General features: G+C 45.0%; 1 protein-coding gene across 1 annotated transcript in view; it reads right to left on the reverse strand.

Moving 5' to 3' along the window:
* The window catches only part of ARHGAP21 (Rho GTPase activating protein 21), a 137,887-nt gene extending 125,265 nt beyond the window's left edge, over positions 1-12,622 (reverse strand). Inside the window, 2 exon segments of the mRNA XM_047866336.1 lie at positions 10,802-11,262; positions 12,267-12,622. Coding sequence (XP_047722292.1) covers positions 10,802-10,879 — 78 coding nt within the window. The 5' untranslated portion in view covers positions 10,880-11,262; positions 12,267-12,622.
* Positions 12,623-15,873: the final 3,251 nt, after the last annotated feature.

A 15,873-nucleotide genomic window follows, 5' to 3' on the forward strand; every position in this document is an offset into this window, starting at 1 on the left:
TTCTTCTATCGATGTATTCATACCTGCTTTTTAGTATTTCTTGGCAAACAGAGATTCAACCATGGGGTCTAAGATAAACATCACTTCCTAGAAGAAAAGAAATACATCGCATATTTGCCATGACATTCAAGGACATCAGTTTTCTCAAAGGCTTCTCTTAATCCTGTGAATTCAAATCATTCTCTTTTGAGATGCCTATCAACCTCCGTTATGCCTCTCCATTTCTCTACTGGTCTCACTCTGTCAGATCCTCCCCCGGTCGGTCGGTGGCTTTGCTCCTTCTCCAACATTACTTTCAATGACTTCAAGAAATCCTGCTTCTTTTGCAGAATTAGCCATTGGACTCTATAATTAGCTTACATTGTATTTGCATTGTGATAACACAATGTGGATAACTAGTGCATCTCACAGTCCATGAGATTGAAAGACAAAATGGATTCAATGGACAGACAGAACAGGGGCTAGTGTTAAAAGAGGAAGGGTATGTAGAGGAAATTATTCTGTTAATAATTATTACTTACGTTAGAATGCTTTCTGAAACTCTTCAGGATGTATACTCAGATAAAGAGTACCATATATATACATGAATGATATATATGAAAGAACACATATATAGAGATAATGTGTATATATATGTTTTCTGCCATTGTAACTTTTCCTAGTCTTGACACAAAGTTAATATGAACAAATGATTATAAGATGCACAAAAGAAATTATTCTACCAGTTACTTGCTCAAATATACCCTTCTGTCAATGACATGAAACAAATTACTTTTCTAATACAGCTAAAAGGTAACAATAGCTTCAATATGACCAGAGTCAGAATTCTATCAGTTTTAAAATGTTAACTTCTGATTAAAATATAACATACAAAAAAGTGGGACTATCTCACTGTTGAATTTTAAAGTGCTCTTTTGACTTAAAGTTTATTTGATATGAAACGAATATTACTTTGGTATACCAATGACCTGTAGAAATATATACGATTACAAATAGAAGAAAAAAATTGTAATGTTAATCCCGAAGTGTTCGCTGGCTTAGTCATTTAAATTGTGTCTCCATATTTCTGCCTGTTTTCTTTATACTGATTTCAATTTGGTCAGAAAAATTCCAAAATCAGGGTACCATAAGAATTCATTCAGACTTTGGAAGGAGCTATGAATGTCATTTAGGCCTGTTGTTCTCAAACTTGGAAGGTCACCAGGGAATCTTTTTTAAAGTTAAGGCTTTTCAGTCTCACTTCCAGGGATTCTAATTCATTAGCTTAATGGTGGGAACAAAAATCTGTAGTTTTATAAGTTATGCAAGTGATTATAACGATCACCCAAATTGGTCTGACTTAAATTCCTACCAAAGCAGGAATTCTGTCTGTTATTCCCCAAGTGAAGGTCATTCTATTTGCAAAGAACACATTCAATTTCAGTTACCTTCTATTAAAAAAAAAAAAAAAATCTTCTGAATACTGAGCTCAATCAATTGGCTCATCTATCTATCCACTGACCTTAGTTCTGCCCTTCACAGCATACAAAATAAATCTTATCTCTTTTCCATATTACAATCCTTGAAAATAACTTGGTACAGTGCTTTGTAATTTTCTTTTCCTGCGCTTACCAAATTGGTAAGATCCACGTATGTGTGTGTGTCTAAGTATATGTCTGTCTGTCTATCTATCTAGAGAGACACACACACATCCATCTACAGAGACACATAAACACAGAAGGGGTGCCAACCCACACACACTTCAAAATCTGTGTGTAACTTTCGACTCCCCAGAACTCAGCCACTAATAGCCTCCTATTGACTGGAAGCCTTACTGATGACAGAAACAGTCAGCTAACACATATTTTGTATATGATATGTATTATATACTGTATTCTTATAAAGTAAGCTAGAGAAAAATGTTATTAACAAAATCATAAGGAAGAGAAAATACATTTACAGCACTGTCTTCTCTTTGTCAAAAAATGTCCACATTTTAGACCCACACAGTTCAAATGTCCATTGTTCAAGGGTCAATTGTATATATCTTCCCTATGGGGAGAGAAGGGTGTCAGTAATATATTATTAAATGGAAAAAAAGGGGCGCCTGGGTGGTGCAGTCGGTTGAGCGTCCGACTTCAGCCAGGTCACGATCTCACGGTCCGCGAGTTCGAGCCCCGCATCGGGCTCTGGGCTGATGGCTCAGAGCCTGGAGCCTGTTTCCGATTCTGTGTCTCCCTCTCTCTCTGCCCCTCCCCTGTTCATGCTCTGTCTCTCTCTGTCCCAAAAATAAATAAACGTTGGAAAAAAAAAATTTAAAAAAAAAATAAATAAATAAATGGAAAAAAAAATAAATTGAAAACATTTCCTAAAAGCATTAAAATAAAGAAATGATTTCAACTAGGTGCCCAGAGCATTTCTTTCCCCTCACATTCACTCGGTAGGTAACATGTTTCCAGAAGCCAGTATGCAGAATCCAGAGGAGAAAGTAGGTCTCCTTGACCAAGCTAACACAAATTCTTTTAAATACTGAATCTTTATTAGCAAAATGCTGGGGATTACAGATGTCTAGATATCTTGAGGTTAAAACAAAAAAAATGATGCCTATTAATCCCCAAGATCATAACAGCTAAGACATATCCAGAAGAAATGTAATCATCAGTCCAGCTTTCCATCTATCAATATTCAAGGATACTCTCCGCATTGTAAGAAAAAGGAAAAACAAAATGTTCCTAAGAATGTAAGTTCCGTCAAGCTGTATTAAAGATTAAGGCCGTGAACAAGAGTGTAAGTCAAGAGACTGTGTCCTCACTAGGTTGTAAGAAGGAAAAAGAAGTTGCAGGATCAGGAGCAGGTCGCGTATGTAGCACTACTCATAATTGTGCCAGATGTGGATCTAGAACAGGGATACACATACAAGAGGGAAAGGCAATAAAAAAACCAATTCTGAATCAAAAACACACCCAATGTCAAATAGAAGACTCAACAGCAGCTGGTACGACTAAGGAAAAGTAAATACGCTCTTTAACTTGCCATCTTTTGGTAGTAATAGCTAGCTCTGGGCTGCCTAAAATATTTCCCCAAAACAGATGAATATTCAGAAATATCAAATTTGGGCTCTAGATCTATTCTCTTATTCACAAATCTACACAGCAGAATTTCTTGCATAGTAATAGATAACCGGAAAAAAAAGAGGACTTACAAAAAACAATTTCCATCAGATTTAGTTTCTTTGACCTAAGTACGAGGTGACCAGTTGTCTTTCAGATAATTTTAGAAGTACAAAAGGCCATCTTCCATATTTTTTTATGAAGTAAACTACTTGCACAATACTCGTTTTTTTTAAGAATAAGACAATTTCAACTAAAAAACTATTTTGGTGGAAACAATCCAGAATTAAGCTTTTAAATGGAGATGTCCTCCTCCTCCAGACCAATAGAACTTACAGAAGGCTCATCAGATTTAACATATTTAATTCTTTCTGGTCAATTGAAATTAGATAAATAACAGGACAATCTTTAAGCCCACTAACCTTTCGTTTTACTAATCTAATCACATCAACCAGAAAGAAAAACAAGTGCCTACCATATGGTCTTTCTGTAATAGAAGATAGCTGCATTCAATAACAGCATCTGTGCATCTTCAGCGACACTAGCATTGCTCATACTTAAATCACCATGTTGTTAAATATAATAAGATGACAGGTCCCTTCACAGAGCAGAGAACAAAAGAAACTGAATTATCACTTTCATGCTAGATTATCCGACCTGGTAAAAAGTACAGAAATGAAGAAAGGATCAGAGATTATGGAATCAAGGAATAAGGACTTCATAAAATGTTTAGCTTGGAAGAAACGAATGCTAAGGAACACGAACAATGTGTGGAGAAATCTTCTTTTGGCCGGGGTACTCATTTGTTGATGGCCTGTATCTAGTTATGTGTCCCACTCAATACAGCCAAATCCGGACTCCTGCGGAAATGTCCCTCCATACTTGCTGTTGGCTACTGCTGCCATTCTTAATTCTGACAGGCTTTACCTTTAATCCCAACCTGCAGCACAAAGCTTTTGACACACAATGATATTCTGACATCTAGACTCAGGTATACAAAGGGACACATGTTTAAATAACAGTGTTAGATTACATGGTACTACAACTAGCCTAGAGTGAATCCTAGGCCTCCACTGGAAAAAAACACATGCTTTAAAAAAAAAAAAAAAAAATTTTTTTTTTTTTTAATTTTTTTTTTTAAATTTTTTTTTAAACGTTTATTTATTTTTGGGACAGAGAGAGGCAGAGCATGAACAGGGGAGGGGCAGAGAGAGAGGGAGACACAGAATCGGAAACAGGCTCCAGGCTCCGAGCCATCAGCCCAGAGCCCGACGCGGGGCTGGAACTCACAGACCGCGAGATCGTGACCTGGCTGAAGTCGGACGCTTAACCGACTGCGCCACCCAGGCGCCCCAAAAAAAAAAAAAAAAAATTTTAAGTACTGTTTTGAGTAGTATGAATCCTTTTCAAAAAGTATTTAAGTATTACTTTAAGCAGTGTAGGGTTCCTAGAAACCAAATTTTCGCAAGACTAGTAACGTATTGCTTATTTTTTAAAATCTGTAAATGGTGTCTTCTTATTGCAGTTTTGGAATCAGGCAACAAAGAGAAAATACAAAAAATAATATCACTCCAAATTCTCATCGTCTAGAACTAACAAGTGCTAACATTTTGTCATAGTCAATGTTGTGAACAATTTTAACTTACAATGAAAAGTCTATGATATGAACAATATTTAATACAGAGCATTAATACATTGGCCATTCATTTTAAGAAGAAAAAGATCACCAATACAGACATATTATCTTTTTATAGTTTCCCCACCAGCCTGATTCCCCATCCACCAGTCTATTAATTACCATTATCTCACCTCTTAGTGCAAATCATTTCATTCATTTCTGCTGCACACTGTCTGGGTTACTGTTACTTGGATACCAGCTTCCCAAAGGGAAGAAAGATGCAAAGAAAAAAGGCACCAAAAATGTGAACAGCAGTTGGTCCTAACGGAAACGGAGGTCTCAGAGACAAAACACCCTACACACTTCTGTCTCATCTAAATTAAGCATTCACATGTTATGTACCCATAGATAAACTCAATAACACTTTGGAATTTTTCTTAAGTCTTGATTCACTCGTTCATTCGCTCATTGGGAAAAAAAAAATGTCTGTGGGCCTATAATGTGCAAGGCATCGTTCTAGGCACAGAAAATACAACGTGAATGAAACAAACTGCACTGAACACATTCTAGATGTACGATCTGTCCAAATAAATAAGCAAAATCAGATGGATAAGCTATGCCAGAGGGAGATGAAGCGATAGGGGAGCAAAATACAACAAGGAAGGAGGGATGGTCGTGTCATGGAACAGGGGAGAGGCCTTCACTAAACCTAACTAACGGTCAGCAAAGGCGACACTCAGGTGACCTCAAGGCAAAACCTGAAGGAGACAAGGAAACGAGCCGTGCAGAGGCCTGAGCGGGGAGAGTGTTCCACGTGGAGGGCACGGCTAGTGGGAAGGCTCTGGGGAATGCCATGCCCAGTGTGTATATACAAGAGTCTAGAAGGGCTAGTACAGAGGGAGGACAGTGAAAGTAGCAGGAGGTGAGATCAGGGAGGTGGGAGGGCGGGCTGGGACTATGCATGGAAGAACTTCGGCTTTTAACTCTGAGGGAAATGAGAGGCCCTCAGAGGAATGGGAGCAGAGGAGTGACCCTCTGATGTACAGAGAGACGGTACCATCCGCTCTGGTCTGGTTACCGTGTGGAGAACAGACTCCAAGCTGGCAAGCACTGAAGCTGAGAGACAGTCAACCTGATTTGCAAGGTATGCATGAGGGAGGCCAAAGATCACTCCAAGAAGCCTGACCTGGAAGGTGAGAGTGCCAGTGCTTGAGAGGAGGAGAAAACTGGGAAGGTGGGCAGGAGTGGTTTTCGACATGCCTCTTTACTATCTATCCAAGAAGAGACAGAGTGGCCAGGTGAATGCAGGAATCTGAATTCAAACAGGGGTGGAGACACACACACACACACTCATAGGTGTATATATGAATTATCAGTACACACTTGATACTTAAAACCAAAGTGCTAACCATCACACCATGGAACCCCACTTGATATTTAAAATCATAAAACAGGGGCACCTGGGTGATTCAATCTGTTAAACGTCTGACTCTTGGTTTCAGCTCAGGTCATGATCTCATGGTTTCACGGTCTGAGTCTGATGCTTGGGATTCTCTCTCCCTCTCTCTGTGCCCCTCCCCCACTCACGCTGTCTCTCTCTCAAAATCAATAAATAAACTTAAAAAAAAAACACTTTTAATAATAAGTAAAACCATAAACTGAGCACAGAGAGACGAAAAGAGGGCCAAACTGAGCCCTCCTGTATATGAAGATTTAGCAGGCCAGAAAGTTGAGGAAACTTCAGGGACTGAGAAGGAGGGATCAGTGAGGCAGGCAGATCATCAAGACAGTACAATACACTGGAATCTAAGTGAACTCTGAATAAAAATTAAAGCCTTTCCTATGTATTCATTCATTAATTCCATAATATTTATTAAGCACCTACTATAAGCCAGACACAGTAGAAACAAACATGGCATCTGCTCCTATGGGGGTTGCAGTCCAGGGGGGAATAGAGATAAACAAACACGTAAGGACTATTCCTGAGAAAGTACAGGGTGTTTGGGGGATATCGCACTGGGGGCCACTAATCCAGCCTGGGAGGATCAGGAAAGGCTTTCCTGATGAAGTGAAATTGAAGAAAAGACCAGAATGATGAGTCAAAATCAGGCATGGAGGGGTGGCAGGTGGAGGAGGGGGGCTGGAGGGAAGGGTGAAAGAAAACAGCATTTGTGAGGGCCCAAAGCAGAGAGACTTTGTGTTGCCCCAGCGGACCTGACAGCAGTTCAGTACTGAAGTGTAGGAAGAGGTGACATATGACAGGAGAAGGGCAGGACAGGTGCCTTTCTTCCAAAGGCAGTGGGAAGCCCGAAAACTGTGTTCTACAGGGGAACGTTGAGGAGGAGCACTCTGACGACTGCACGGGCAGAGCACTGGCTGGTGACAAGGCTGGGCAACCGGGAGAGGAGTCCGGAAGTGAGAAGCCGCTGACCTGAACTCGGGTAGTGGCGGTGGGATTTGGAATGCAGACTCCACAGGACTTTGGATAGGAGCAATGAGGAGAGAGAAGGGTCAAGGGTGCTAACCTGGTCTTTGATGGGGACAGATAAGGAGGTGGCGTTGCTACTCACAGAAAGAAGGAACTCAGCAAGAGGAGTCGAATTTGTTAAATTTGAAATGCCTTTGGGCATTTTTTTGGATTAAAAAAAAAACTGTTTGGTAAAGAGGCAAAAGGTTCCATAGGTCTGAAGATCAACTATGAAACCTGGGATTGAGCTGTAAGTTTAGAATCACCAGCATGCAGAATAAAGCCACGGGAGAGTGTAAACTAAAACCCAGGGAGAAAAGAGAGGAGTAGAGGAACGGCAAGAGCCTGGCTCTAGGTAAAGCCAACATGAAAGGGGCAGCAGAGGAAGAAGAAGCGGAGGGAGGAAGGGACAGAGACAGAGAACAGGAGAGCACCTGAGAAGGAACGAGGGGGTCTGGGATCGAAGCAAAGTGCACAGGTATTCCAGAAAGAACAGCAAAAGGATGAACTCTCGTGAGTTCATACACAGGAAAATGCCTTCCTGTATCATTTACACCATTCCAAAATCAACCAACCATTGTCTTTCATCAGCTATGGCACACTGTAGTCACAGGATAATCTAGGCTGGATGAAGAAGCACGCCATAAAATGAAAGAAATTCATTAGCATTAGTAAATAAGTCTGTCTTGACAACAGGCAGTGAAAAGTGCTAAAAATTCTATCACTGGGCAACACGAGGGCCTACAGACAAAGAGTGAAATAAATATGAGAAATAGGAAAAATAACATGCTCTAAAAAGCTGAGGAAAAAGTTTTTGCCTTTGGTTTAAAAAAAAAAAAAGCAAGTTGGACCCTAAAGGATGAGCTCTATAGGGTATGAAAGGGGTGATCAGATCACCAAATCTAAACTAAGTGATTCTGTAAGCAAAGCTCCTCAAGGCTGGCTATCAGAACACTTCACAGATGAGGCTGTACACACACACACACACACACACACACACACACACACCCCAAAGCACACTTAGCCGGCTCAGAGTGCAGGAAACCATATTTTCAGATATCTAAAGTATTTAATTCTGTATGAAGAGAACTGTGCTATCCTTACCGCACAATCCTTAAATACATTCTACGAAACTGTCACAATTCATTATTTGAAGAGGACTGTTATTTGTTTGGTTTTTAACCTTCCGATATATTCTTGGGGAGTGGTGCTTACATGTATTCATGTATCAACACAATTAGATTCTAATACAGAAGATGAACAAGAAGTTTCTGAATGTTTTCCAACAAAGCAATAGACCTTATCTATAAAAAGTGGAGTTAGCTAATTAGATAAATCCTGAATCAGAGATTTCTATTAATTCACTGCATCGATTTCTTCTGTCCTGCACAGTTAAGTTTCTTGGATGATTAACAGCATCGATATTAAGACATATATGCTCGTCTCTTTTTAGGTTAAAACACATACCAATTTACTATTCAAACACACATTTAGGAACATAGCTATTGGTTTCTAAAATTTTTTAAAGAATGACAGTATTACTTCAGAATGTAATACTTCTAATAAAATTAAACACAAAAATTAATTGCAGTGTCAAAGACTTAAATTATCTATCAACCCCAAGTATTCCAGTGGCAAGTCTCATTTTATTACTAATAAATACAAGATTTAACATGCTTCAGAAGTATCAAGGAGAGCTAAATACACAACAATGAAACAGGCAATAATTACTCCTTACCCTGAGATTTTAAGATGCTGTCTGATTGCATATAGCCCCTTTATTTCTATTTCGCATGGAATGTAAGCTATTTACCTATTCTTTAAAAACCCAAACAATATTATAGCTTAACACCAAACTCAAGTTCTGTGTATAACCTTTAAATGAGCAAAATACAGGCAATGTAATGTTTTCTTGTTTCCCAAACTAGAAATAATGTGGCCATCCCAGCAGTAACATCCAAATGAAAACAAATTTCACAGTCCTTAAAAAAATACATAACTGTCAGTGTTAATATAAGCCAAGTTTGCAACTGGAAACATTGCTTTCTAGCCAAGGACAAGATGTGTCTATTAGAAATTCTTGGTTTCAGGACAACCCTTAACTGACCAAAAAAAAAAAAAAAAAAAAAAAAAAAATCAAATAACATTAGTTCTTGCAAATATAATGCAAATAGCATGCTAATTAAAGTATTCACAAGACAATGACAAATAAGGCTTTGGGACCACAGCACATATTATTATGTAACTACAATACACATTAAGCAATCACCAAAGTTGTAGGGAGGCCTTCCAAAAGGAGTTATTATGGTTTACCATGATCAGAGGATTGTGGTGTTATACTTAATCACATTTTACCTGCAAGCAGGTGTTTACAGGTGTCAAAAAGTAAAACACTGGTTCTAACTGCAAACCTACAGTTCTAAAAAGCTGTACAGTAGTGGCATACTGTGCCTACCTCCCTGTATTTTCTGCATAAACTTTCTAATCCAATATGAAGTCAGATACATGAAGCAAGTTCTTCTGCATGCTTTAAACACAAAAATTTAACCTGATTCATTTTTACTAAAATGCCAAAACTCACACACTCAGAACTAGAACCCGTGGCCGTAAAGTTAAAATTTAACACCTGCAAAGCACAAATGACAGAATGAGAGCAAAGGCTCTTTGGGGGATGTTACTGTTATCTATCCAATCCGTCAATAAAAATAGAGACGGCTCAAAAGTAAAGTTTAAAATTCAGCACATTTAGCAAGCAAATTACAGAAATCCCCAATAACCAAGTAAACACAATACAGTCATTACAGAACTCCAAACATGAAGAGAAAAAAAGAATACGAGAGGCAACGGGATGCATGGGTGTAATAAATCAATGGATTTTCTGATTTCTGTCCTGCCTGCTCCAAAAAATTTCAGGAAGCCTGGCACAGAATCTTCTGAGCCCTCCCAGAGACGATGGGCTAAAGGCGAGGCAAGCCACCTGACCCCCCGGGGCGGCTCACAGAACTTCTGAGCCGTGAAAGGCAGGCATAAATAAAAGGACAGCAAAGGCAGGCGATTTTTCAGGGAGTTGGAGTTACAACTCTATAAATCTTTTTTTTCCAAGGCTGTGCTTAAACTGTCCATGGGGAAAGACCTGTTTTTCTACCCAGAACAGAGGTCCACACCAACGGGAAGCCAGAGTACCCACCAAAGCCAAAGTGAGACTGAGGTCCCGTGGCAACAAGCGTCACCAGCTCCCCTCGCTCCACCTCTGAGGGCAAATCTTGGCTACGGACACTCGACAATGCACAAAGGCACCCCGCAAGCAGCCCAACTGCAAAACTGCTGGAGGACGGGGACTGAAGGAAAAGACACGCGTCAAAGCATTCCCAGCCACCGGCAAGGGGAGAATGCCCAAGTCTGAGGTGATGGGGCATGATGGGGCGTTTCAAAATGAGGAAACCCTTCTTGCAGAAGAATCGCTGGAAGTTCCTAGAAGCAAAAATGGGCAAGGCTGCACCGCCCTAGGGTCGAGCGGGGGCGTTCCCACAAACCAGTCCAAAAGGGCCCAAAGCCTGTCAGCTGACCCCCCCCCAGCCAGCAGGACACCCCGCGGCCAGTGGCCCAAGATGCTGCCTCTGCACTTACCTCACACGTGGGGGACGCACAGGCCTTGAGCTTGTCACCATCTCCCTCCGGTAGCCCGGTCCGACGTGTGGCCATCATTTCATTTCAAATGACAAAGAAGGGACCGACCCTTTGGAGTCCACATTGGGGGGAGGAATGCCACCACACACCAAAAGGGGAAGAATTCCACACCAGGCTCCCGGGAGGTGCAGGGCTGGTGAAACAAGTAACGTGCCAGGGAATGAAATGTTTTGGTGAAGCCCCTTCAAAACGCCCCGATGATTTTTTTCTCCGGACTTCAACTGACTTCACCGTCTTCGTCCATTTCTCAAGACTTGAAAAACAAAGACGATGGGTCTTCTCGGCAGCTAACGAGGCCAACTGCAGACCGCGGTCCCCCTCCTCCTCGGCGTGACTCCCAGACCAGGAGGAATCCGAGTGGGTCTCGAAGGCTGGAACGTCAGCTCCCAGAGAGACCTCTCCTGGAACAGGGAATGGTTACAAGGGCATGAACTTTCTCCAGACGCTGACCTTAGCCTTGCCACATGTCTACACCAAGTTCGCCTTTCCACCACTTGGAAAGATTATTCGGTCCACGCTGATGGACCTCACGCACGAAAGAGGAAATAATCCTCCTAGACAAAACTGTCCTCATTTCCTATAAATCAGGAAAGAGAGGGAGAGAGGGAAGCCTCAGAACTGCACGGTGGTTGCGTCAAACACGCCTGGTTGGTGTGCAGCCTTCAAGAAAGAATTTCCCTTTTCTCCAAGTGCATTTTCATCAGTGTGTTTTCTGGGCAGAAGAGAGAGTGTCTACGCTCTCCGGCATCACCCAGACACTTAGGCGTAGCGGAAGTTTTCTCCCCACGAGATGAAAATGGAATAATACTTTTCAAAACCCCTGCTCGCTCCTCTCCACCCCCCCCCCCCAAAAAAATAAAAACAAAAAGCCAGCCTCGGAGGCCGGCAGCGCTGGCTCGGCCGGCGTTTGCAGGCGAGCCGGGGGAGTCTGGGCGCCCGCACCCGGCGCCCCCGCGCCCCGAGGCTGCCCCGGAGGAGGCGGCTGTTTTGCTTGGCCCGAGGCGGGGCTGGGTGGGGAGGTGTGCGCGGCCGCGGGTGGGACTCGGGAGCAGCTCCGTCTCAGGGACATTATTCCGGAGCGACAGAAACGAAGCCGCAGCCCGGGCAACTTTTATTTACTTGCTTCTCCCCAAACTACCATTCGACGCTATCTTTCCCTTTCCCTGGGGCCACCTAGGGAAGAGAAAAAAAAAAAAAAAAAAAAAGAGGAAAAAGAAAACCACCACCCACCTACCACGATTTCCTCCGCCCCTTCCAGAGGCGGGTCGGTGATCTCGATCTCCCGGGAAGGGCGGCCCAAATATGTACTTTTAAAAAGGTGTCGGGAGACCCGGGGGAAAGGCAAAAAACAAACAAGCAAGCAAACAAACAAACAAAACAAAACAAAAAAAAACGGAGGGCTTACCCTTCCCAGCCCGCCTGGCCCAGCTTGCGCGGCGCGGCGGCGAGCAGGAGCGGGGACGCGGGCCGGGCGCCGGGCCCGGCCGGGACGCGCTAGGCCGCAGGCTCGGTTAATATTCATGAGCGGACGCGAGGCGCCCCTCCTCCACGGCCGGCCGGCCGGACCCCGGCGCCCGCCGCCGGCCTTTGTGCCCTTCCCTCCTTCCTCCGGCCCTCCCTCGCTCCGCACACGCGGGCGCGGCCCCTCCGCCCCCGCCGGGCGCCCGCCGCGGACTCCCTCCGGCCCCGCGCCAGCGCCGGGCGGGGTGGCCTGAGGTGGCGGGAAGGGAGGGAGCCCGCGGCGAGCCGGGCTCTCCACACCCGCCCGCGGGCGCTGCGCCCTGTCGGCTACGGCGGAAAGTAAAACAGACACGCACCGGAGAAAGCGGGGCGAGAGGATCCGCTCGGGGCTGGCCGGCCCCAGGCAGCGCGCCCCGCACGCCCGGAGCGAGCCGGACGGCGCGGGAAGACGATCCGGCGCTGCCCGCCAGCCGCCGCGCTCCGAGGCCGCCGCCCCCGGCCGGCCGCTCCCAGGCACCGCCGCGACCTGCCCCGGCCGGCCCGGGGCTCTCGGCCGCCGCGGGAGGGCGTGGGGCGGGGCGGCGGCCGCCGGACTCTCCCCTCGCCTCGCCGGGCCGGGCCGGGGCCGCGCTCGGGCGCCCGCGATCGCCAAGTGACAGAAGTGCCTCGCTCCGCTGCCGCGCCGAGCTGTTTCCCGGGGGCGGATTTCTCGCTTCTTCCTCCCTGGATCCACCTCCTCCCACTCCACCTCCTTCCCCTCCCCTCCCCAGGGGAGGCTCTGAGGCTGAATATTTTCTGTCTTGAATAATACGGTCCCGGGAACCGACGCTGGAGAAGGGGGATTAGCCGGGGTAGGGGGTACTCACTCCAACCCCCTCCCAAGGCGTCTCGGACCTGCAAGCCCTCACCGCCGCCCCCCCCCCCCCCCCGCTCGCCAACACCCCTCCCAGAAACCAGGCTCACACAAAACCTTCCCTGCCTTCTCCTGTCTCCCGAGGGCAGAGCGGGAGCGGCCAGGAGCCGAGGTTTCTACTGGGGAAGACTCGGTGCTTGGCGTCAGGGGCGTCAGGGACAATTCTATGACTGAATTCGCGAATGTAAGGGGTCACAGGTCCCACCCAGACTGCGAGGAACACATCTTGGCGAATCTTTGCCCCCCCCCTTTTTTTTTTTTTTTTTTTTTTTGCTGCGGGAGGGGAAAGAACCAGAGATGCGACGTGTGACTTCAAGATAATACGGGAGTGTCCTTTTCACGCCCAACAGCAAAATCGCTTCTCCTGTTGGGGGAAGGGGGTCGCAGCGAGGCGTGGTTCATTCAATTATTTTTCCTTCTTAAATCTGCAGACAGCTGAATGAAGCCGGCGCGGCTAGCGGAACTGAGGAAAAGGTGGCTGCGCCGCTCCACTCTACAGGTCAGAGCCGCTCCGGGGACCGAGCGCCACCGCCGCCCCTCCCCACCCAATTCCGGGGCCTGCCTCAGACCGCAGGCGGCTGGCTCCGCCCCGCCGCGCCTCACAACATCTCCCGCTGCAAATGGCCCAATCGGGAGACGCGAGGAGAAAACAAGAGCCAATCAGGCGCTGCTGACTCAGGCTTCCCTCCACCCTTGGCCCCTCCCCCGGTAGGAAAAGCCACCGCCCCTCTGTCTCCCCTGCCCACCCCCTCACCCCCCCCCCCCCCCGGGAGGTGGCTCACCGGCTCCAGTCTCCGTCCGGCTGGAGTGGGGTAGCCCGCTGAGGTGGCGGCGTTTGTCACCTTGTCACCCTCATCCTCGCCCCCTCCCAGACACACCCCTTCTCCCTTTCCCAGTCCTCCTGCTGGTGCTGTTGAGGGTCATTTGTATCCTCACACCGGCAGGGGACCACCAGCTATTGTGTCTGATCAGCTGCCACCACCATCCTGAGGGAAAAGAACAAAACCAAGAATGATCTGCTTACCTTTTCCTTCTTTCTTAACCACTCTTTCCCCTGAGATTTTAAGACGCCTCCCCATCCCCTGCTCCCTGCCCGCCGCCAGGGGTCCTGTTTCTTGATTTGGGCGGGATGGGAAGTGGGGGGGACACCACTCCCTGGAGCCTGAATACCTGTGCCTTAGTTTTTAATATTCCTCAGAGTGGAAGGTGACAAACATTTAGAATATACAACTAAATCCTCGGCCTCAATTAGAGGAAAGACTTCGACTGGATCATCTTTATATGGCCATGAAATTTGCATGTTCGTGACAGCCCCTGACAAAACTAGTCAGCCAATAACAAAGAAAGGGAAAAAAAAAAGAATAAAATAGAGGGGATGCCTGCCAGTCATTTGGTAATTTACTGAATAGCCCACTGGGCTATAGCAGTATCCAGTTCTAGATACTGTTGAGTAAATTAACAAGAAGTGAATAGAAATGCAGGGTTCAAGTAGCGTACCTCTAGTGGGCTTATAGAATATGTCCAGAAAGGGAAAACAATTTCAAGCACAAAACAGCTCTTTACAAATGCAAATGTGCATGCATGGAGTACTTCACCGCTGAGGACATCTAGGGTTAAGATTTTTGCAATGGAAATTTTCATAAATGTTGATTTTGAAAAAGATTTTCAGTTTGGTAAAGGAGAGTAAATATTGGAAGGAGACATGAAAAGGAGGTTAACTCATTTTAGGAAGTGTGGAAAAATAACATAACCTAGAAAGACATTTCTATAAGAGGTAAATGGAAGCATCCAGATCACAGTCTCGCTCCATCATTTACCTTGTGACTTAAGGCAGATTATTATTTATGTGTCCGAGTACTAGAGCTATCAAGTAATAAGAGTGCCTGCCATCTATAAAGCACTACCTCTGTGCTGGGTATTCCTTCAAGAGCTTTGCACACAACGTAAGGAGATAGCTGTGTGACAGAGCCAGGATTAAGCCCAGGCGATGGGCTCCAGAGTCCGTGCTTTTCTCCACAACACTATACTCCAACACGATACTCCAACATGGTTTTTCATAATCATAACAACAATATTAACTAACACTTACTTAGCCTATTATGCGCTAATTAGTGTGCTTTGTGGGTAACTAATTTAATCTCACCTCTGGGTTAGGCATGATTACGATGTTCCGTATTGGGGAATGTTTTTAAGAGCCATTATGATAAGTTACCGTTATATGTATCTTATTTCTGTTAGGATAGGAATGATCATGATGTTCTAAAAATTTGGGAATGTTTTTGAGAACCATTGTGATAAATTGCTATCATATGTATCTGTGCGTTAGGCTATCTGGATGGACAGGGACAGTAGCACAGAACTAAGAGTTGGGAAACCTGGGTCCTAGTCCTTTCCTGGGACCTCCGAGTAGGACATCACCTTTCCTAGCTAGCTGGGCTGTTGAGAGTGTCGAATGACATAATATGTGTGAAGGGACTTTCAAAATGTAAAAACATTATTCTGATTACATTATTTGTCTTATTATAAAGCAGGTGTTTATCCTGTCTCCCCGACTGGGAAGCCTACTCTATAACATTTTGTCGTTATGTATTAGGAACATTTTAACCCGGTTAAAAATTAGGTCAATTCCTTTCTTGAA

The sequence above is a fragment of the Prionailurus viverrinus genome, chromosome B4 (genome assembly GCF_022837055.1).
Source record: "Prionailurus viverrinus isolate Anna chromosome B4, UM_Priviv_1.0, whole genome shotgun sequence".
NCBI lineage: Eukaryota > Metazoa > Chordata > Mammalia > Carnivora > Felidae > Prionailurus > Prionailurus viverrinus.